Here is a 22233-nt window from a genome sequence, read left to right as displayed (position 1 = left end):
CACAGAAGACAGGAAAAGAAATTCACAAATGGTTGGTCAATAAATGAAAAAATCTTCAAACACTGGCAATCAAGGAATGAAAAAATTAAACAAGACATCATTTTTCACCTATCAAATTTAGTGTGGGGACAGATGGAAATAAGGTGTCTTGAAGGAGAGGCACTTTTTTCTAATTCACACTTACTGCCTTCATTTCCTCATGTCCCATTCAACTATTTCCATTTGGTTTCCATCTTCCACTTCTAGACCTCTAGATAATACTACCAATAACCAAAAGCAATAACCTCCACCATGCCAAATCCAATTGAGCATCTTACTAAACATCTTAGAAATGGTGATAAGAGGACCAGTTCTCCATCTTTCAGAAACTTACTTCTCTTTGTTTCCATGACACCAGTCTCCTTTTTCTCCTACCTCACTGACTGTTTCTTTCTGTCCTGTGCTCAATCTTTTTTCTCTACCAGACCTCAAAGTACTGGGAGTGCCTGAGGCTTGATTTTCATTTCTTATCTCTACTCTTTCCCTGAGTGATCTCATATAGTCCCATAACTTTGGATATCATCTATATAATTGAGTACTCCCAAATTTCTATTTCCAGCTCTAGGCTCTTTTTTGTGAGTTCCAAACCTGTACATCCAACCGCCTCTTGAACATACTGACTTCATAACTAATATGCATCTCAATTTAACACATCCAAAACAAAACTCATGATTTGTCCCACCTCAAAGTTCTTTCTTCCATTCTTCTCCACAGTAAATGGCACCATCTTCATAGTTGCTCAAAACAAATAATGAAAAGCAAAGACTTCTCCCTTTCCCTAACCAATCCATTTCCAAGTCTTGTCCATTCTTTCTCCAAAATATTTTTAAAATCTTTCTATCCTTCTCCATCTCCACTGCCATGGACATAGTTCAAAGTACTGGAAAAAGCATCCTAACCAGTCTCTCGGTTTCCATGTTTGCCCTCTTTTTCCATAGCAGTCAGATTATGCTACTTACCTACGTAAAATCTTCAAAGGATTCCCATAAAAACCAAATTCCTAATCAGGGCATCATCCACTCCTATCTTTGAAAAAATATACACAACCGAAAATATACACTTAATGATAATATCTGTAGACAGGAAAACTAAAAAGTACCTAAAGGGTACTTTTTCCTCGTTTTGATTGTCTGTAGTTGAAACTTTTTCTATGATGAATACTTGCTATTTGCTTCTTAAGAGGAAACGACGTTGCTAAATACTATTTGTTACAACTCATTTTTACATGCTAACAAGAAAAGAGAATGGAAATTTGTGGGTAATCTCTTATTAGCTTAGATGAAAAAACTAGCAAACATATCAAAACTCTAAGAACGATGTGCCAGGCTGTAGGATTACTGGTGATATTTGCCTCTCTTCTACTTTCTATTTTTTTTTAAGCATAATTACATCCGTTACAGAAAAACATGTTATGATATAAACTTCTTTGTCTTCTGCAATCTGGCCACAACACACCAAACCAGCCTTTCTTCCAAGTACTCACTTTCGCAAGCTTTCCACTCCAACCCCGCACTGTCTCACACCTCCGCTGCTTTAACTCGGGTACCATCCCTGGAATATCCTCCAACCTTTCTAAATCCTACTCATCCTTCACGGGGGAGGATGGTTGGGACGGCGACAGGTTGGAGGGAGATTCCAGGATTCCTGTTGGTAAATTCACAACTTGCTGGTGCTGGGGCCAAATCTCACCTCCACTCCCATTACAGGCCACCAAGCTTAACATCCTGAAAGCTCCAGCCATTGGAGCTCATGGGACCCCAGGCTCCCAGAAAGTGCTGTGCCCCTCAGAAAAGAAACCTCCCACACACATACCCAAATTCCGGGTTCCCGCTATGGAGACTCCCGGGACGTACACACTCACGCTGGATCCAGCCTCCTTCTCCTCCAGATCCTCTCCTCCCTGCAGTCATCCGCTTCCCCCCTCCCCTCTGCAACCGGGGCCGCGCGTCCGGAGGACTGGGGGAGGGGTGCGCACGTGTCCGCGCCGCCCCCGCCCAGACAATGCCCGGGAGACGGAGCGCGCGCCCGGCCGGTCCCATCCTGCTCCCGCCACACTCACCCTTTCCCTGGTCTCCCGCTGAAGCATAAGTAGCGCGGGGCGCCGCAAAGGAGCACAGGGGACGTGGGGCAGCGGGCGAAGCCCTGCAGAGCTGGCTCGCCACGAAGCCCCGGCGACCCGGAGCCTGCGGAAGAACACCGCTCGGTGCAGCCCGCCCGACTCGGCCCGCCCCGCACGTCACCAGCAGGGGCGGGACGCGCGCGCGTGCGCGCGCGGCGGTCGCGGCGGCCGCGGCGGCGCGCGCGCGGCCTCGGGGCGGAGCTCGCAGGAATGTGGGCGGGGACGGGGCGGGGGCCGGCCCTGGCTCAGATTCTGACCCCATCCGCGCTGCCGCACTGCCTGGGGAGTGTGGGCATGGGTTTTGGCAATCATCATCATTTATCATTTTCTTCCCCAGAAGGAAATGGCGAGTTCCAGCCCCAAATTCGACAGAATATTCATTCTGCCAGCATTTATGAAGCTTATACAGTACAGTAATAACAACGATAGCTATGATTTTTATGTCATCTGTACCAAGCTTTGTGCTAGGTGCTAGATACTAGGGATACAAATACTATAGTTATTACCAACCTACTCTACAGATGCAGAAACAGACTCAGAGAGGTTGGGACTTATCTAGGTCACGCAACTATTGAGTGACAATCCATCAAGACCAGATTTCCTGCTAAATATCTCTCGAGCCCACCCTTCCCTTTCTTTCTGCCTGTACCACTCTGCCCCAGACCCCTTCATCTCTCTGCCCAAGGCTGCTCTAACCTCCCAACTGGCCTTCAAGGATCTGTTTCTGTCCCCATTCAATCTCTTCTCACTATGTGAAGATTTACCATTGGAGCTGGGTGGTAGGTTTAGAGGGGTTCATTTTGTAATTGTTTTATACTTGACATATATGTTATCAAATTTTAGAGTGTATATGATGCTTAATAAAAATGTTTTAAAGGATTTACTCCTTTATCTCAAATAGCAAGCCCACTGCATTGCATATAATATGAGCTCAAAAGGTATTTGTTGAATGAATAGCAGGGCCAGGAACTGACTCCAAAATCCTCATGATAAGGGAATAGAGGGGTTTTTTAACATGTCACCCCAGCCTCATGACCTTAAGGCCTACTCCCAAGGCTCTGCCTGGAAGTGGGAGGGGGAAGCTGGCTTAGATGGAAGCTGCTTAATTGACCAGATGAACAATATTTGTTCAGAGAATTTTTATTGCATTTCTAGTCTGTGTTTTGACACTGTGTGCCAAGACTATGTTAGGCACTGAGAATCAGAAATGAACAAACCAGTTCCTGTCCTTGTGAAATTTATGGCCAATCTAATGTGAAAGGCCAGGAAAGGCCTTCTTGAGGCTTAGGCTAAGTCCCAAAAAAGAATGGGAATTGGAAAGATAAATTTCGTGGAGAAAGAGGTAGGGTAAGAGGTCAGCATGAGTGTGTCAGTGTTCCCCTACTTTTGGGCTCTAACCCTGAGTCAGGGGCATAGAAATATCCAGCTAAGTGAGGGCTAGAAGACCAACTTTCCCTGGCCATGCTTGGAAGGCTGCCCAATTCTGGCAGAAGTCTCACATTGAACGAGCAGGACCCAGGAGCAGAGAGTGGCATCTAGAAGAGTAAGGAGTCTGAGAAAATGCTGCTGGGTGTCCACAATTTGCACATGGTGTGCCAGAAACTCGCTCTTCTCCGTATACTCCCTGCCAGGCAAGCAGAAAGTAGTATGATTGAGAGACATGGACAGGCCAATGGACACTGTGCCAGGGGCCAGGTGATCACCAGAGGCAGTGGAGGACTGATTGTCAGGGAATGGCTGGAGAACGTAGTTAAGATCCCAGGGATGGGGAGAACCGAAGATCCCAACAAGAGCTGAAGTGTTCCCACATCCACTGGTGAGAGGAGTAGAGATGGAGGAGTAGGGGCAGGAAGGTGAGATGTCTACTGAAGCAATAGATCATGAGTTTGCCAGTCAGCTCCCTCAATAGCTGATACCAGCAGGGTCATGGTGATCAGGAGTGACTATGAAGGCCAGTGAGGACCCAGGCTACAGCTCACAGCTCTGCATTCATCCTGCCACTGCCTTGAAGCTTCCCTTTGATCCCAAAGACCGTCTTTGGAAGTCAAGAGGGAGAGAGGAAAGTTCTAAAAGAGCTGCAACTTTGAATTGACTGAATATTGACTCCAAATGACATTGTTTAAGACCAGATAACTTCAACTGACAAGTTTAAGTTTAACCCAGTCCCCAATAAGAATTAGAGCCCATGAGAAAGTTTGCATCTTTTAAAGAGAAATAACATAGCTACAGATTTTTACACACATGTGTGCAGTGTGTACATTTTAATAACAGAGATAAGCTCTATGAAGGAAATGGACAGGGTGCTAATAAAGCACAGCATAAGTGGACAAAATTTAATGTGGAGGTAGAAAAGGCCTCCCTGAAAAAATATTAAATGCAACCTGAAGGCAGTAGGAGCTGTTGGGTCAGAATAAGACAACATGAGAGAAGTTCAGTGTAACTTACTCAAGAGCAGAGTGGCTGGGGATGAGACTGAGAATTAGAGAGGGGCAATTTCACACTGGAGGTGGTGTTAAGATTTTAACCTTTACCAGAAGAACAACAGGAAATCATCAACGGTTGTAAGCTGGGGAGTTAATGTATTCAATTGCCCATTAGAAAGATCAGTTACCCTAGCAAATGGGTGGGGAATGACTGGAAAGGTGTGTGAATATAGAAGCAGCCAGACAGTTAGAAAGTAATTTGAGTCACCCAGGTGAAAAATGAGGGTGGCTTACACTGGACAGTGGAGATGGAGGGAAGTGGATAGATTCAAGAATTAGGGAGAAAATACCAAGAGACTTGGTAATGAACTAAGAAGGGATCTGGGAGATAGGGAAGGAGAATGACTCCTGCTAGGTCAAATGGCACATGATTTCCCATCCTTCAAGCAGACAAAGAGCTGTACTAGGGCACACAGCTTGACAAGTGGCTGGAGGTTAGATTTTAGGCCCCTCCTTGTCCAGGCCTCCTCAGGCATCATTTACTTGTACAGTCACTAGAGGTGGAAGTTTGAGGGGTTAGGAGAGGTAAGGAAGGGAGGTGGAGTAGGATGGGAGGTGGAGGTGGGGTAGGGGGAATAGATGTTAAATATATATGTTAAATATATAATGAAAGGAAAAGCAACTAGTATTAAGTTAGTTAAAAAGGAATGTTAACACCGACCTAGGAAAAGAAGCCAGTAGCTTGGGGGGTTCACTCTGGTAACTCTTGACAAATAGCTCCTCGCTTCAGAGAAAAAAGGAAAGCCCGAGAAGGGTGGTAAACCCAAGACTCTGCTTGGGAGTGTGAGGGGGAAGCTGGCTTAGATGGAAAACTGTTGCTTAACTGACCAGAGTCTCAGGTCTCAGGTATCCTGGCCTCCTTCCTGGGAAGACCAACCACTCTTCCAAAGATTAACAGGAGAGGGACCCCTGGACTCCTTTGGATAATGAGATTTCCCTACTAGGATGCAGATACTAATTAGACGTGTAAAATGAGGACCTCATTTATTTACAGCCCCAAGCAAACTGTTAAAGTAGTTAGTGCCTGGGAATTACACTCAGGCAGTTAAAATAAAACGATTGTTCCCAACCAGGTCCAAACAAGAAACCAAATATCTGGTTGACAGATTTAGATTTTGGCAAAACTGTATCCAACTTTTGCAGATCTTACTGGGCCCTACCCTAACCCAAAAGGAGCCCTGTATTGTGCTTCTCCTCTGTGTGGATTGTATAGTCACTGCAGAATACGGACTTTGGGAATAGGGGCGATGATGTAAGACATCCACACCAAAAATAATAAAAATTAAAAAAAAATTGCCCTGAAAGGAAACTTTCTATGGCTGGAACTGTTTGGGTTCTCTGTGTTTGTTTTATATGAAAACGAAGCCTCTGGATGTGGAGAAATTGGACTTTCATACCTCACTAATGGGAATGTAAAAACATGTAACTGCCTTGGCGAACAGCTTGGCAGTTCCCCAAAATATTAAACACAGAGTTACTATATGACCCAACGGTTACACAAATAGGCAAATATCCAAGAGAAATAAAAGCATATGTCCACACAAAATTTGTACAGGAATGGTCATAGCAAAAGCACGTATCTCAATAATGTTGTTAAAAATTCAAAAAAAAAAAAAAAAAGCGGCCTCTGGGCATAAGCTAAAAACGTCTGAAAATTACTTGTAAAGGTAAGGTAAAACAAATATAAAATTAGCTGTAATATGAGTTGGTTCCGGTAGAATTTAGGCAGTGTAAAAATGGGAACGTACAAAAATTGTTCTACTTAAATTTCAGAGTCAAGTTTTTAAAGATTGAAGAATTTTAATTTTAATTTGGTTACATTTCCTTATGTATGTAATCAGACTTTAGGTATCCAGTTAATACAATATGGAGATATTTTCATCTGTTGCTTATTATTTGTAAATTAGATCTCCACAGTACAGCTTCTGTTATGTAAATGATAACACTAGTACTGTGCTTATTTATTTGTTAACAGAATTTTTAATATCCTTTAATTTCCTTGATAATATTTACTTGCATTATCCTCTGCTAGCTTTTATCATGATCTTTTCCTGGCTTCCCATTTAATGGCCTGTTTGTTTTAGAACTGTCCCCAAATACTGTTAGTCAAGAAGTACAGTTCTGACTGTAAATAGCTTTCATTCTCAAAAAAATTAGAGGCCTCTGGAAGCCTAAACTGAGCCAAAACAAATAATGTCGCATATATCCGGTTTCAAAAATCAATTACTGCCCAGAGTGCTATCCTGTTGACTCCGATGATAGAAATCATATTCTGCCTTCACAGTGGGGTACCCAATGGCAGGTTGTGGGACCTTGCCCCTGTAATCAATTCTCACATTCCTCTAATACAAATGAACATCGGATTTTAATTGGGATTAGCAATCTTCTATAAACTGATCTTGGCAGTGAGACATTCCACATGTGTAATAGCTTTTATTCTCCAAACATTTCCAAACTCATACTTTGTATAACCAGTATGTTTCTCTTTCCATGCTTATAAAATGCCTTTTTCATATGTTTGGAGTAAACCTATTCAAGTTTGGTGTTCCCCAGATGAGCAGCAATAATGTCAGAATAGCCATAAGCATGCCTGAAGCAGAACTGCTCTCATAGTAAAAAAAAAAAAAAAAGGAGGGGTAACCAGCAGGGCATTTTCCCTACTGCTTTATTATCTATTCACTGTAGGTAAGACCAAGTGGAGAATCTGAGTAGAGTTTGTGAATAGAATTAGTTTGGGTCTTCATGGCCCCCCCCCATATTCAGACAGTCCATTTTAAAGTAAAAAACAAATAATAATATTGGGTATGATACCTGGGAAGCACAATGTTGACATTAATATTTTGTATACAAGATTTATTTATGCAACAATGTAGGATCAAGAAGCTGTGCCTCTCATCTTCTGCTTTCATCACCCCACCTCTCCTTATAACTCTCTCCTTTTAGATATGACATACGCAGCAGCTTGGCAGACTTCATATTCATTCCCAACCCTTCCTCCCTTGCTACAGAAGCTGGAAACTTAAATGCTCAATTTTCTACCCTTTTTTTGCAGCCAGGAGTGATCATGTGACTAAGTTCTAGCCAAGAAGATAAAACCGCAGTTCAATGAATAAAAAGAGAGACTCCCAAAGAAAGTGGAGGGTTGTAGCTAGTCCTGCCTTTGCGCCTCTGTCCTTTTCTTCCTACCTTGAATTTGAATGTGTTGCTTGAAGGTACAGCAGCCATCTTTCGACCATGAGATTACAAACCAACATGATAAAAATGGTGGGGCAGAAAAATAATAGGAGCCTGGGTCTTTAATGACAGTACTGAGCATTTGTATCAGGCTTGGACCTCAAATTTGCTAGGTAAGAAAAATATCACTTATTTGTTTAAACAACTTGTATCCAGGCTTTCTGTTATTTGCAGACAAACACATTCCTGTATGACACATGAGATTTCTTTAATGTATTTCTTTCCTCATTCTCAACTTCTTTGACAGTTCTTTCTCAATCTCTACCCCAGACTCCTCTTTCTCTGTCTATGCCTAAATATTGAAATTTCCATGTCTTTTGTCCTGGGTCTTTTCTTACTTCTTGAATAATTTTCTCCATGTGCACAGCTTCAACTGCCCCTTACATACCAATGAGTTCCAAATCTAGACCACTGAATTTGGGCTTCCACCCTGACCCTGAACCATTATTTTCAGGTGCCTTCAAGACATTTCCCCTTGCACTGCCCTGAAGCAAATTCAGCCTATCTATAATTAAACTTATTTTTTCCCACCCAAAGCTTACTGTTCTTCCTTTCTTCCCTATTTTGGTTAGCAGTTTCACCATCCACTCAGTTGCCTGAGATAAAGTCTTTAGAATCTTTCACTGTGCATTTACCCTCAAAGATAACATCCCATTAGGTTCTAGATGTTACTGAGGCCATCTTCTAAATTATTCTTAGGTCATTCAGGTGCCCACCCTCTCTCATCCGGCTTCTTGGGCTCACCTCCTAATTGGTCTTGCTTCCTGCTTACTCTCCTCCTCTAATGCATCTCAATTGTAGAGGTCAACCTTCTACAACACAAATCTGATCACCTCACCCTACTATTTAAAACACTTCCCAGCGCCCTACCCCCATTGCCTAAGCCACAGGATTCTCAGGTTGTACAGTGCATCTGTATTGCCTGAAGCACTTGTTCAAACACAGATTGCTGGACTCCATAGTTTCTGGTCCAGTAGATCTGAGCCGAGTCCTAAACTGTGCATTTCTAACAAGTTGGGGGATGATGCTGATCAGGGAACACATTTTTAAGGAACATTGGCTTAAGCTAAAATTAAAACTCATTAACATCAAGTTTAAGACCATTTATAGTTTACTTCCCCAGTTTCTGGCTGCTGCTGGCCACGTTCCTTTAAGTTATTTTTAAAGTCACCTTCCACTTTTACGGAAAGTCAAGGTCTTTCATTCTCTTCTGCCTGCCTAGAATGCATGTCCATCTCATTCCTGGCAAACCCTCTTCCAGTTCTTCAAGGAAGCCCCTCCCTTTTTTTCTCCTGAAGAATTAAGTTTACTGCTTTCTCCTCTGAATGCCTTAATACTTCATACACAGGATATTTTACAGTTTTGCTACTTAAACTGTGGTCTTCAACTAACAGTAGGGACATCACTTGGAAACTTGTTAGAAATGCAGAATTTAGGCCCTACCTCAGAGCCACTGAATCAGAATCTGTGATTTAACAGAATCCCAGGAGATTCCTGTGCTTACTGAAGTGTGTAAAGCATTGCTGTGCGGGGACTCGTATTAGGCACTGTGACAGATGCTTTGATAACAGTATTTCTTGATTCCTTTAACAGTCCATGGACCATTATTATTGTTTAAAATTTATGAAAGAGGAAGTGGAGGCTTGTAGAAGCTGAGCTGGAATTCAAACCTGGAACCATTCAACTTCAAAAATTTATGTCTGCTCTACTATACAGATTGTCTTGCTATTACAGATTTTCACACATAGAATTGTAACCATCTATCCAAAAGTCTGTCGCCCTGTCTGTGTCAGGAAATGCTGAGCAGGGCAAAGTTCTGTTATCTCTAGGCTTCAAGGATGAAAATTACTCACTGAATAAAGGATGAAAGAACCTTTATTCTTTCTCATTGACAACTCCAGTTCTGATAGCAACTCTAGGTAGGATGGGTTTCTTGAAGAAAAGAGTTTGTATGAAGTTTTAAAAATACCACTTCTATATTGAGATATAATTCATATATCATATAATTAACCCACTTATATACATTTTGATAAAAATTGGATAATTGCAAATGTGGAAGTAAGGGTATAGGTGAGGTTTAGGGATGGCAGTGGCAGAGTAAGTCAGGAATAAAAAATTGGATAACAACATGTAAGGACTTCCACTTCGCACAAGAGAGTGGCAGTAGCTGTTAACCAGAGAACACTAAAGAACTTTGGAGGCATTGTAATTTCCCTGTTCCTTTTTTCCCCAATATATGCCTCTGCTTCCCATTGTGATTATCAGTCAAATAAATATTCATTACCTACTCTGTGCCAGGCACTTTGCAGGGACCAAGAAATAAAGTTAGGTTGAAAAGACAGACTTGATCCTTAAGGAGTGGAAAATAAATCTGTTTGGGGAATCAGGAAGGCTTCATAGATAAGGTAGCTTTGGATCTAGAGTCAGAAGTAATTAAGAGGGTTGCTACTGAACCTAAATTTAGATGGACACCTAAAACCTAATGATAAGGTCAGGGAAAGTTACTCTGTTATGTAAGATGCCAGAAAATCATTAAAGATATGATTTAACAAATATTGGTGAGACTTTTTAGTTCCAGGCACATTCAAAATAGGCCATTGGTCATTGGCACTCTACTGTCTAGCCATTTTCTCTCACAATTCCCTTCCCAGTGACCTCAGCTTTCCAAAACTATCACCAAGGCATCTTACCCCAGTTGATTCTTTCCCTTGAACTGGATTCTTGGCTAGATAGATTCTTAGACCTCACTAAATAAGAAATAATTCCTGACTTTGAAGAGTCCATAATCTGGGAGAGAGAGATAAAGAGTGAAGTAAACAGAAAAGTACTCCAAACAGAGATATATAAAGTGAGTACTGGGGACACCCAAGAGCCCATATAACTCAGACTGGGGGGTTGGAACAGGGTGGTCACTGAAGCTCCCATAAGGAAGTAAATCCTAGCTCTCAGAGAACACATAGGAGATAGATAGAGGCTAGGCACTCCAGGAGAAAGCCAAAGCAGAGAAATGGGTAAGCCCATGAAGCATTCCTTCCCACCTCTCCTACCCCACTCAAGATTTGGGGAATTCTATATTGTATTTATTTTGGCAATAAGCAAAGCCTTCCTTTCCCTAAAGAATTCAGATCTCTCCCTGGCCCTCAGAAGCCAGGTAGGTGTATTTATTATAGTGTCAAGCAACTCATTGCTTCTACCAGGGCTTTTGATCAAGGATTAAGTGAAGTAAAGATCGATTCCTTAGCAGTTATGGTGGATGGGCATGGATGTTCTATCCATCTTATTTCTGTTTAAAAATCATTGTTGTATATCAAGTATCTTGACTGATTTAGATTTAGGAGTCATCAAATACAGTCATAACTGAAGCCATAGAAGTGGATAAAATAACCCAGATAATTATTTGCAGGGCCAGAAGAAAGCCTGATGATTGAGGGTTTAGAAAAGAGGTAGAGGAAGAAACCATGAAAGAGAAGTGAAAGGAAAAGTGTAACGATAGCCGAGATGAGAAAAATATAATCAAGTGCATCAAATTTGTAGGGAATGAATAAGATAAGGACTTTGGATTTAGTGACAAAGATGTAACTGGTGCTCTTAACAAGGGTGATTTCCATAGTAGTGTGAGTATGTGAGCCAGACTGCAGTGCATTAAGATGTGGGGGACAAAGGAGAGACTTTTTAAAAAGTAGGTGCAATTCGAAGGAATTTAGGACTGTAGAAAATATTTTAAAGATGGAAGAGGCGAGAGTATGTTCACAGAAAGAGAGGTTGTAAATCAGAGAGGAATATAGAAGGAAGTTCCTAAGATGCCAGATAAGTGGAGTTCGGAGTTTAGATGGAAGGACACCTAAATCATGAAGAAGACAGAGGGTAGGAAATAATTTTATGAGAGAAAGATGTTGAGAGAGATTCTACTTCATCTTTAAGTTTTTGAAGGAGAAGGCAAGATCAACTGCTCAGAACATAAGAGAAGGCATTATCCACGGTAGTGATAATGAGCTATTATGGAGAAAGGGGAAAGTAGGAGAGAGCGTAGGCACACACTGAAGGTTTGCCAAGAATATCTTGCCCTGTTGAGGTTGGAGATCACAGAATTTTAGAGGTATCATTTGTAGCTAATTGATTTTTCTCTCCCAGTGCTCAACAGCTTGAGTGGGAGTAGAGAAGGCCAACAATCGGGTTGATATACATGTAGGCAGTAGGAGAGTTAAGTGGAATGGGAGAGCAAAAGGGTGAGCAAATTTTGATTGCTGGTGAAGATGGTTGGAGTGATATTATTATTATGGAATGCAGGCTGGGAGGGAATAACAGGTAACCCAGGGGCCTGCATAAAGAGATGCTAGAAGATTGGAGATCTGGTTAAGGTCACAAGGAAAGTCCTAGAATGAGAGAGATGGAAGGAAAGGAAAGCTGTAGCAAAAGACAGAAAGGCTTAAAAGTTTAAGGTTTCATAGGAAGAATAATTCTGAATGATGAAACCTTCTAAGGCATGGCCTTGTGTGTTACTGGAGTAAATGGGGCAAAGGTCCGTTGATAAGAGGTCAAGATAATGTGAGGCTAGAGCAAAGGGTTGGGTCCTATATGCTGAAATGACTCAGAACAGTGGAGGAACCAAAATTAAAGAGCAGGAGTATGAGTCAGATGTCAAATTTGCTAATAAACAACACTGTGAATAGTAGGTATAAGGAAGCCACAAGCTGAGAAGTGGAAAATGCAACAAAGTAGGACATTAGTACAAGGTGATTTCCATGTCTCAGCAAGCAGCCCTTCCCCAATTGCTTTGTATTTCCTTACTTGACAAAAAGCATTTGAAAGACAGGGCCTGTCTCATTTGATGTATCAATCCCACAGCATCTTGCCCAGTGTTTGGCAACAATTGGAAAGAAGAGATCATAAAATCTCTTTACTCTAAAATCGGTGATTCTTTATTCCTATTTATATAGTTCTCGGTACCTGGAATGCCTAGACCTTTCTCTACCATGCTATTCAGTATTTACTTGTTCATATATCATCTTCTCCCATCGGTCTATGAGGATAGGGATTGTCACATTCATTACTGCCATCCCAGGAAGAAATATTCTGCCCGATCCACATTAAAGATCCCAATGTTTGCCAAACAAACAAACAAACAAATGAATAAATAAAATCTTTAAGCTGTTAATGACTATAATGCTGATTAAATATCATTGTTAAGTGCTAAGTGCTTTTACATTCTAATTTAATCCTCTCAACAAGTGGAAGGGGGAAGAAGAGAAACTGAAGTTCAGAAAGGTTAAATATCTTGCCCAAAGACCCACAGGTCATAAAGGTGAAAGTTGGCATTTGAGCACAGTTCTGACTTCAAAACTTGTTTTCACATCATGTTGTACCAAGCCTAGACTAAGTCTAAAAACTAAGACTTTATAGGAAACTAAATTTAGTGTATAGTTCCACAGTGCTAACTTTTATCATTAGGGCAAAGATTCCCACGGGATTTTTTTTTTTTTAAGTTACAAGCTTGCACTAGTCCTGTGTCCTCTGAGAAGCAGATGCCAAGATGAGATCAAACATGCAAAATTTTAATAAAAATGTGCAAGGAAAGGCCCAGGAAGAGAAAACATGGGCAGAGAGAGCCAGAGAAAGCTGGGAGCATAATTAGATCCTAGAAGCAAGTGAAGGAGAAAGGGAAAGAATGTTGGATAGAAGCATCCTACATTGCCATGTAGTATAATGAAGGTTATACAAAGCAGGAGTTCTGGAGTCACAAACAGCTATCAGAAGGGACTTGTTGCCCAGAAACTGGTATGCCTTAGCATAACTGCCACAAGTCATTGGCTGGCAGCAGCTGGTGGGAGGTGTGGCCTCAGCTCAAATGCAAGGTGGATTTCAAAGTCAGCAGCTGGGGGAATTAATTATGCTCCACATGCTTGAAGGTCAGTCAGGTCCATTTCCAGGGCTGCCACACCATGCTGGAAAGCCTTTTGAAGGGTTGCTTTCTGTTTTACCTCCTCCATTTGCCCATCTGGGGACAGTGAACTTCTATATAGCCTTATAGCCTTACCATCTTTGGTATCACCCACCAAATCTCAGTAGAATGGAGTGTGTATTAAACAAGTAAATACTTTTTAAAATTCTCTCTCCTCCCTCCATTTGGACAAGATGCCTCCCTTTATCACATAATTTTCTGAATAAAAAAACATGAGTGCTCAAAGCCTTGATTCTTTGGATTGATTCCACTTTAGGACTTTGGTTATAGCACATTTGTATTATGTACTTGAATTACTATGTTTATCAAACTCTGACTCCAAAGTCCTGTTTTAAGTTCTATTTTGAACAGTCTCTTGTATAGCCATAAAACCCAGAATTTACTGCTTTTATTCAGTAAAACATTAAGCATCTCTGTACCAAGCATGGTATTAGAATACAACAATGAACAAGTGATTTGTGAGTCTTAAATTATAAAGGTGACTGATCGGCCGGAGGAGATGAAAATGAGGGTGAGATTGAGCCAAAGCGAAGTATAAAACAGGCTTTATTAGGGTCTGCGGGCGAGGTTCACTGGTCCCCCGGAAAGGGGCCAGAGAAGTCGCACGTGTCTGGGGTATAGGCGCGGTTTTTAAAGATTTTGACCCAAGATGTTGGTGGGGTTACAGGACGGGGACTTTTCCGTTTGGCTGATCTCACCGCCTGGGAAGCCTCCGCTGTAACTTTGGTCGTGAGCCATCGGCTGTCTTAGATATTGAGCCACCTTCCCGCTGGCGTAATGGCGCCCATGAGCAACCGAACAGTGACTAAGTGACAACATGGAGAGGTCAATGCCCTTGAAGGAAAAGTTTAATGTTACTTATAGTTCCCCAAGAAACAAGAGGCACAGCATTCCATGCAGGGCCACAGGCGAAGCACCAGCGTCGGTCAGGAGATAGAGAGGAGTGAAGGGAAAGTATAGGCCAGAGCCTTTTTTGGGGTTTCCATGGGGAAGTCAAGGCAGAGGAGGGTAAACATCCTAGAACTGGCTAGTTCGAATAATTCTGGCCAACTTTGGGACATAGGGGCTGTTCTTAGTTGTTTGGTATACGGCCCCTGGATCATGTAGGGAGGAGAAAATTGTTTTAGTGTCTGAGTTAAAGTAAGTGGTTAGGGGTATGGGCAAGGGATTGGTTGGTTTATATATAAAATGTGGGCTTGCTGACAAGTTGTTTGCTATCTCTAGAAATTAGTCCTGGGAGGGGAGGTCTCTCTCTAGCCATGAGGATCACCCCCAAAATGTCAAAACGTCATAAGATATAGAAAACTTAAAAAGACCCTAACATAATTAGGAGGAAACCAACTGTTTTCATTTTCTGTCTTCATTAACAGTTAATAAACAGCAAAGAAGCAGAAGGCAGGTATAGCCAGCTTATTTTTCCATTTAAGAATACAGGTGACTTTTTTAAAGAAAAAATTTTAAGTACAAGGGGCTCCTATTTTTTATTCATTGTCCATGGTTTTCCAAATATAAGCTAACAATTATTTTCAATTCTTTCAACGCCTGTCTTTGCCCATTGCCATTTTTGTCCTGAACTGGTTCCATGCAGAAGAAAGCAACATGTATGTTCTGTGCCATAATTGTGTTCACCCTTCAACATATATTCCTTGGCTACCAAGGAATTAAGTCAAATGAAAACACCTTCAACATTTATTATTTAAGAAGCACTCTGACGTCATTTTATTTTAATGGTACAATTTAAAAACTAAGCATCAAAAGCTAAGCATTGCACATGCTTCTATATTTTCCTATCTTATCAAAACTTCACTTTTGCTAATGTAAAATCAGATACTTTCTCTTCAGTAAGTACCATCTCCTTGACATCTAAAATTTCTTAAGTCCTTTACCCTTGATGTATATATATGTGTATAATATATAATACATAATGATGTATAATATATAATATAGTAATATGTATATATGTCTGTCTAGTTTACCCGGGATCTGTGGGATGTAGGTCTGTAGATTACTTAATACATTATTAGGGGAACTTTTGAGGACCAAATCAAAAGAACATTAGAATGCAATCGTTAAGGATCACTTTCTGGTAATTAAATTTTTTTGAATAGGTAACACGTTCATGTGCTTCAGCCTAAAATGTTAATTATACATATTTTGTTATTGCATATAATTATATGCACATATAATTATATATAATTATGCAGTTAAGTTTCCTTTTTGCTTGTCCCTCAGCTACCATTTCCTTTTCTCATACACACTACTGTTTTTAGTTTCTTGTTTCTCCTTCTAGCTACTTTATGGATATACCAGTAGATACACACATATATTTATATGTGTTTTCCTCCATCCTTTTCCCCCACAATCACTTAGATATACTTAAAATAAAACACAACAACACAGTTTTGGTAAACAAAATTTAATATAACCATATAGTCAAGTAATAATGGTTAAAAGACATTTTATTAGATACAACTTTTAAAAAATACTATGCGCAAAACATATAATTATTAATGTGCTACCACTGAATTGAAGAAAAAAATACGAAGCTTTTTTTTTTTTCTTTTTTTTTCCACTGTGAAGACTCTGGAACCTCTAATTAAAGGTAAATGACATTTGGCTGCCACAGTTATATACAAGTTGTAAAGCATATTATACTTTTGTTCAACTTTACAATTGTGTTGTCTCAGCTCCAGAAACTCAACAAAAATTTAACTAAAGAATCTGTGGGGAGGAGCGATGGGAAAGAGAAGAGTAAGTACTTTTTTAAGAAAGTTAAATGAAAGAGCCTGTAGAGCAGGAAAAAAAAAAGTACATAATGGAACAAAAATAAGTAGATTTACTTTTTGGATATTACATGTAGATATTACAAATGATGTCTTCAAGGGCTTAATCGACGTCAGATGGACGTTTTTCTGAATATCTTAAAAAGCACCTTGGTATTAAAACCAATAAAACCCAACCCCAAAATTTAAAAACTCCAGACACTCAGCCTCTCTTAACATTCTCATTGGCTGAGCAACCACACAGTTGGTGCTCATTATAAAACTTGAGAAGGACTTAAATGAAAAAAACAGTTGTTTATTTACTCTATAGGAAAGAAATGTGAAACTTACCTAAGGTAGGCTTTATTTAGATTGGAAAAAGTTGAAATAGCACTAGAGAACTTAAGGCACAAATTCAGATGCAGTGATTTTTAAAACATTAAAACAAATTCTTTTCTTTGGAACAATACACGAAATAAGTTATGACTACTGCTGTTTTTTTAAAAAAATTATTTATGATGATCATCTCTAGCACTAAGTAAATTTAATATTTAGGCAATCACACAAATGTAAAACGTTCATATAAAACATTTAAAAATGTTTGAAGTATGTTAAAAACGTCTCTGGAATTATCAATTCACACTCCTGGCTCAAGTGGTTTCTGGTGCCTAGCATTAGATATGACTGACGGTAAGTATAGCTAGCTAGTCAAACCTATTGCCTTAAAGGTCAACCAAATTGCCCCATTCTGGTTATGTGGTATGGTGAATTTACTTATTTAACTAAAAAGAGTAATGGGGTGAGGTGATGTAAACTTGGCTTTCAATATAACGCACAACAAATTCTAATAAGGCCAAAATTATGTTGAGGTTAACTGGTGTCTTGAGTTTAGTAAGATAGAGGCAGTCCATAGGAAGCCTTTAGGAGACATTATCTTATCACTTGGCACCACATAAATAGCAATCTCTCCTCTTTGAAAATAGTCTGGAGTAGATGTCTTTTCCACGTATAAATCTCAAGACATAACAGGCACACACAAATAAATCAACCCCTCTCTTCTCACGTATGGATTCTCACAGCAATTAAAAAAAAAAATCCATTGCCATATCCAGACAACAGGAAAAAAACATACCTGGTTTGCATATTGACAAAAGTAGTATAATTGAACCTTTGTCTTTCCTGAGTTTCAAAAAGGGTATTTGACAGTAAAGATACATAAACAATTCATATTCACTAAGAGAAAATGTATCAGTTCACAAAACATTTTCATCTTTCTAAATGTAAAAGAATGAATGTTCAACCACCGCCATGTGTGAAGCCCCTTTACCAAATAAAATTTACTCTAGAATTATGAACCGAAGGTTACTTAGTTATGACATTTTAAACCCCCCAAATAGGCAAAAATGACAAGTTAATACCCTCCCTGAGTATTTACATCATTTTTCTTAACAGCTTGTTTAAATGTAGTAAATATCTATATTTCAGTCATCTAGGAAAAAAAATGGTTACTGAAGATCCAATAGGCTACAATTTCATACCTGTGCTGTAAAGTCAGTGGGAAGAGTAGAGAAGAAAAGGAAGGTCTTCTGTGGTAAAAATTAGACCACTCAATATAATTCTCTCATATATAGGAACACATGGAAAAGAATGCAAATTCATGAAAAAAACAAACTGTACTTTTCTGTTGATCCACAAACCATAACCTTCAATTCTCTTTCCCACTGAGTGGGTTTAGCAAATACATCTCTACCTCCAATATGTTTTCTGACCTTGTAAAACCATATGTATTATATAGATTCTGAGTGTATACAAGTCACCATATTAATATTCATCATGTACTTTCAAATATAAAAAGGTATTCTAGAAATGCCTAAATAATCTTGAATTTAATAAGGTCAATTATTTTTTAATTTATGTGTTTTTTCTGACCATTACAAACTGATACAATTCTGGGTGTTTGTATATATGTGTGTACATGACCATACTATCAACCTACATATATACATGTATATACATATATATTAACCGGAAGGCTTATATGAGCATTACCTATCAAAAGAAAATCAATTGTGTGATGATAGTAAGACTATAATCTGACACCAATTTGGTTGATCTATTTCTTTTGATACACTAATTATAGTCTAAAATTCTTTTTTAGTTTATCAATGCTAAGACCATTATTTATCAAAAATCAGTAAAGGAAGATAAACAATTAAAGGAAGTTAAACTCATTTGGGTAACTTTAAAAAAGGTTACTCTGATTTCCTATGATTCAAGTTAAGTTCCTGATGGCCTATTTAATTTATATAGCTTTAAATTATGTAGAGAAAAAATTAGACAATATTGGTATGAGGCCTATATTTAAACAAATTCTGTTCTATCAAATTTCATTTCAAATTTACTATAATGAAAATGTGAATATTAAAAATAAATGAATAACAAAATATAAGTAAATAGTTAATACTTTTACAATAGACAAAAATACTAGAATGCAAGTTATCTTGAGAAAGAATTTTTGTGTGAAGTGTCTGTATTTATGGATGGATGTCATCTTACAAATAAACATGAAATAGCAAGTATCATTTGTATAATCCTCAGCATTTACACTTTTCTCATACATTATCTCAATTTCTGAACTAAATAGGTTCCATTATCTATAAGAGGTATAATGCAAAAGTAGACGTTTACTTGAAAAGTAAAATAAGTATACTAATTGTACCTACAACTGTCTTTCAACCAAAATGACAGAATATTGTTTTTTTGAATTGATCTGATAATTATCAGAAAAAGGTAGATATCATTTCAAATTATGATTCAAAAAGTAAAAATTCCCTAAAAAATGTGTAAGTTTTTCAGTTTTCCTCAGAATTCAGATTCCAGCTAAGCATCCAAGTTGATGCTGTAGTCTTTATTTGAAATCTCAGTATCATTCTACGTTGAGGAAAAAAAGCAGTTTATCAGTATTAAGTTTTCAATTACTACCTTGGTTTTAACAGAAATCTGGTGACACTATAATCAGATATTTGCATCATCTCTCCTATGACAAAGAGTATATAATTATAATGTGAGACGACAATAGTGCCTGTGAAATTCCAAGCTACCTGGAACATCCCTAAAATGTTGTAAATTATATCTATTCACCCAGAAATAACAAAAATCACTGATGTTGTAGTTCCTGCTACTCCATTTGCCTTAGAAAAAAATTTTATATTCCTCTCTGAAAACTTGTAAGCTTTATAAACTGGAGTTGAAAAATCTAGACAACGGCAATTTGTTGTATAGAAGTTTGAGAATGTTGATCAATATTTTACACATGGGTACCAAAAAACAGATTTATCTTAGAAGACTACAACTATTGCTGTTAGTTTTTTTTCAGATAGCTAATTTTAAAAGAAAAATGGACCCACTGAGATAGGTGGTTCCCAGTTTATCCTTTAAAGACAACTTAACAGTAGAGACTCCCAGGATTTTTAGATGTTCACAAGAAAGTAGGATAACCAGGGAGGAGACCCTCACCCAAAGCACCATACTAATGAGGTCAAACCCTACTGGGCTAGGGAGAAAATCTGTCCCTGTTTTTCACAAGGTAATATTGTGAAATGGATTTCAACTCCTTTGCCAGGTTCAAGAAAAGGAACTCCCTTAGAGGATTCAGAGATGATACATTAATAGTTTGGGAGCCACAGTGAGTTATTTTCCCTTCAATGGGTCTTAATAATTTTTTCTTAAGAATTAACCTGTTATTTTAATTCTAATTTTAGGAGTATCTACTTTTGTATCTCCTACCCAACCTCTTTTCAGAAATATGTTTAATATAAGACAGCAATTACAAGAATAAAGTCGTGATCATTCAATATTTTATGACGCTCCAATTGTTGTCATCACATTTTTATCAATTACATTAAAAAAACAATAAAATTAATCAGTTTGGATACATTTTTAGTGACAAAGACTTTTAAAATGGATTTTCCCCCTCTTAGAATGCATTCCGCGCATTATGTGACTCAACCTAAACGGAGCCTTCAGTCATGCAATTTTTATATACACACGACAGTAAGGAATAAAGAGCCTTGCAGATGAACATATATAAATGAAGAGACCATTCACAAATTTCTAAAATATATGCAGACACATATATTTCCTATTTCCTATTCCACATATGTTGCTTACAAATACTTACAAAGGTACATTCGCAAAGCCTGAGCAACACTGCTATTACCAACAACAACAAAAATATATATATTTTTTCAGTTACAGGAGGCTTTATTACAGTTTGAAAGATTGATATTTTGGGGGGAAAGTCACAGAATTATTATTTTTACTTTTTTGTGTATATAGCACAAAAGAGATATGCCAAGTCCCACTCTGAGTTTTTAAAATCTCTCATTTGGATCGATGTGGCTTCTTGGGTGAAGTATCCTGGCTTTACAGCTTAAAGCATTTCTCATTGTATCTATGAATAGTCACACAGCCATGGTAGGACACTGGCCTGGGCATTGCGGCTACCCCTGTGATGATACTTGTCGCAGGATCATAACAGAGAATAGTGTCTGTGGCTTCTCCGTTTTCCCGTCTTCCACCCAGGATATATATTTTACCATTACACACAGACATACCACAGTTTTCCTGTTTAACCAAATAGATAAAAAGAAAAATTAGCTGTTGAAGGTAAGGGATTTGGTAGCAAACTGTAAAGTAAAGTACGACATACTTTTAACACAGTCAAAAAAAAAAAGGAGACACGAAGTAAGTTCCTTTTTGCCCAACTCCTATGTGTGAGTTCTAGGTAATTTTGTATGGGTGAAGGGAGTGTTAAGAAAGAATATGTTAGTGATTGGGGCCAAGATATGGGAGGTGAAGTTGGACTGGGGGTGGTGGATCGAGAAGGGTTTTAACTTCTGGTAGTTGAAAAAAAAATCTTTGAAGAGCTTAGCTTGCTTTCCCTATTACGTGAGGGTCCTTTATTATAGAAGGTGGCTAAGATATGACCAATGACAGGGCACATTATTTATTATATGATATTACCCACAAGTTAAATGAATGACAGAGTTATAATCAAATTAACAAAGTGCTGTTATTAGTGTCCTTGGCTGGGACACAGGAACTCGCCAAATAACATTTTAACAGTTAACTTTCCACATAATGGAAATTCTTAGCTGAATTGTATTCTTCTCTATCAATAATGTAATTATTATATAAAACAAATGTTCTTGCAAGGATGAGCACAATAAACATTTTTTACTTGATTAGATTTGTTGTATGTCTATAAATTTTGCTTTTGTAGAAAAAAATCAAATTCTGGTAGACTTATATAATAGAAGACAGTATCTTCAGGTCTAAAAGAATTAGTGAGTACTTAAAAATGCCTATATTAAGAGTTTTTATATACCCAGAATAACTTGGCCAATTATCATTAATAAATAGATTATCCAGAATACCACCCATGAATTGTACCAATTATGTGCCAAACTATAACATTTCTCATCTAAAAGACAATGAGCTCTTTCTATAAATTCTAAAAGTTCTGAATACAATGAAAAACAATGACATCCTTAGCTTTCACAAGCTACCTTACACTATTGAACCTTATAGTTACCTTGATGATAATTCTTAAACTATATAATTACAGGATCTTAA

At 38.6% G+C, this 22233-nt stretch overlaps 2 protein-coding genes across 8 annotated transcripts in view; both read right to left on the bottom strand.

Annotated features, from left to right (window-relative positions):
* YEATS2 (YEATS domain containing 2) overlaps positions 1 to 2266 on the bottom strand; it is a 77499-nt gene extending 75233 nt beyond the window's left edge. For 4 of the 5 annotated variants that reach the window (XR_004950312.1, XM_016137994.2, XM_016137996.2 and 1 more), the window contains exon 1: positions 2099 to 2266. The gene's annotated coding sequence lies outside the window, so the exon portion shown is untranslated. Of the gene's footprint in view, positions 1 to 1851; positions 2003 to 2098 lie in introns of those variants that run through there. The other variant, XM_016137995.2, reaches the window with a different exon arrangement.
* Positions 2267 to 16234: 13968 nt separating this feature from the next.
* Positions 16235 to 22233, bottom strand: part of KLHL24 (kelch like family member 24) — a 36456-nt gene continuing 30457 nt past the window's right edge. For all 3 annotated transcript variants that reach the window (XM_016137999.2, XM_016137998.2, XM_036219060.1), the window contains one exon: positions 16235 to 21222. In XM_016137999.2, the coding sequence (XP_015993485.1) occupies positions 21022 to 21222 (201 nt within the window). In that variant the 3' untranslated portion in view covers positions 16235 to 21021. The remainder of the gene's footprint in view (positions 21223 to 22233) is intronic.

The sequence above is a fragment of the Rousettus aegyptiacus genome, unplaced genomic scaffold, assembly GCF_014176215.1.
Source record: "Rousettus aegyptiacus isolate mRouAeg1 unplaced genomic scaffold, mRouAeg1.p scaffold_m13_p_4, whole genome shotgun sequence".
Classification (NCBI taxonomy): Eukaryota; Metazoa; Chordata; class Mammalia; order Chiroptera; family Pteropodidae; genus Rousettus; species Rousettus aegyptiacus.
This window is presented reverse-complemented; position numbering and strand designations above follow the sequence as displayed.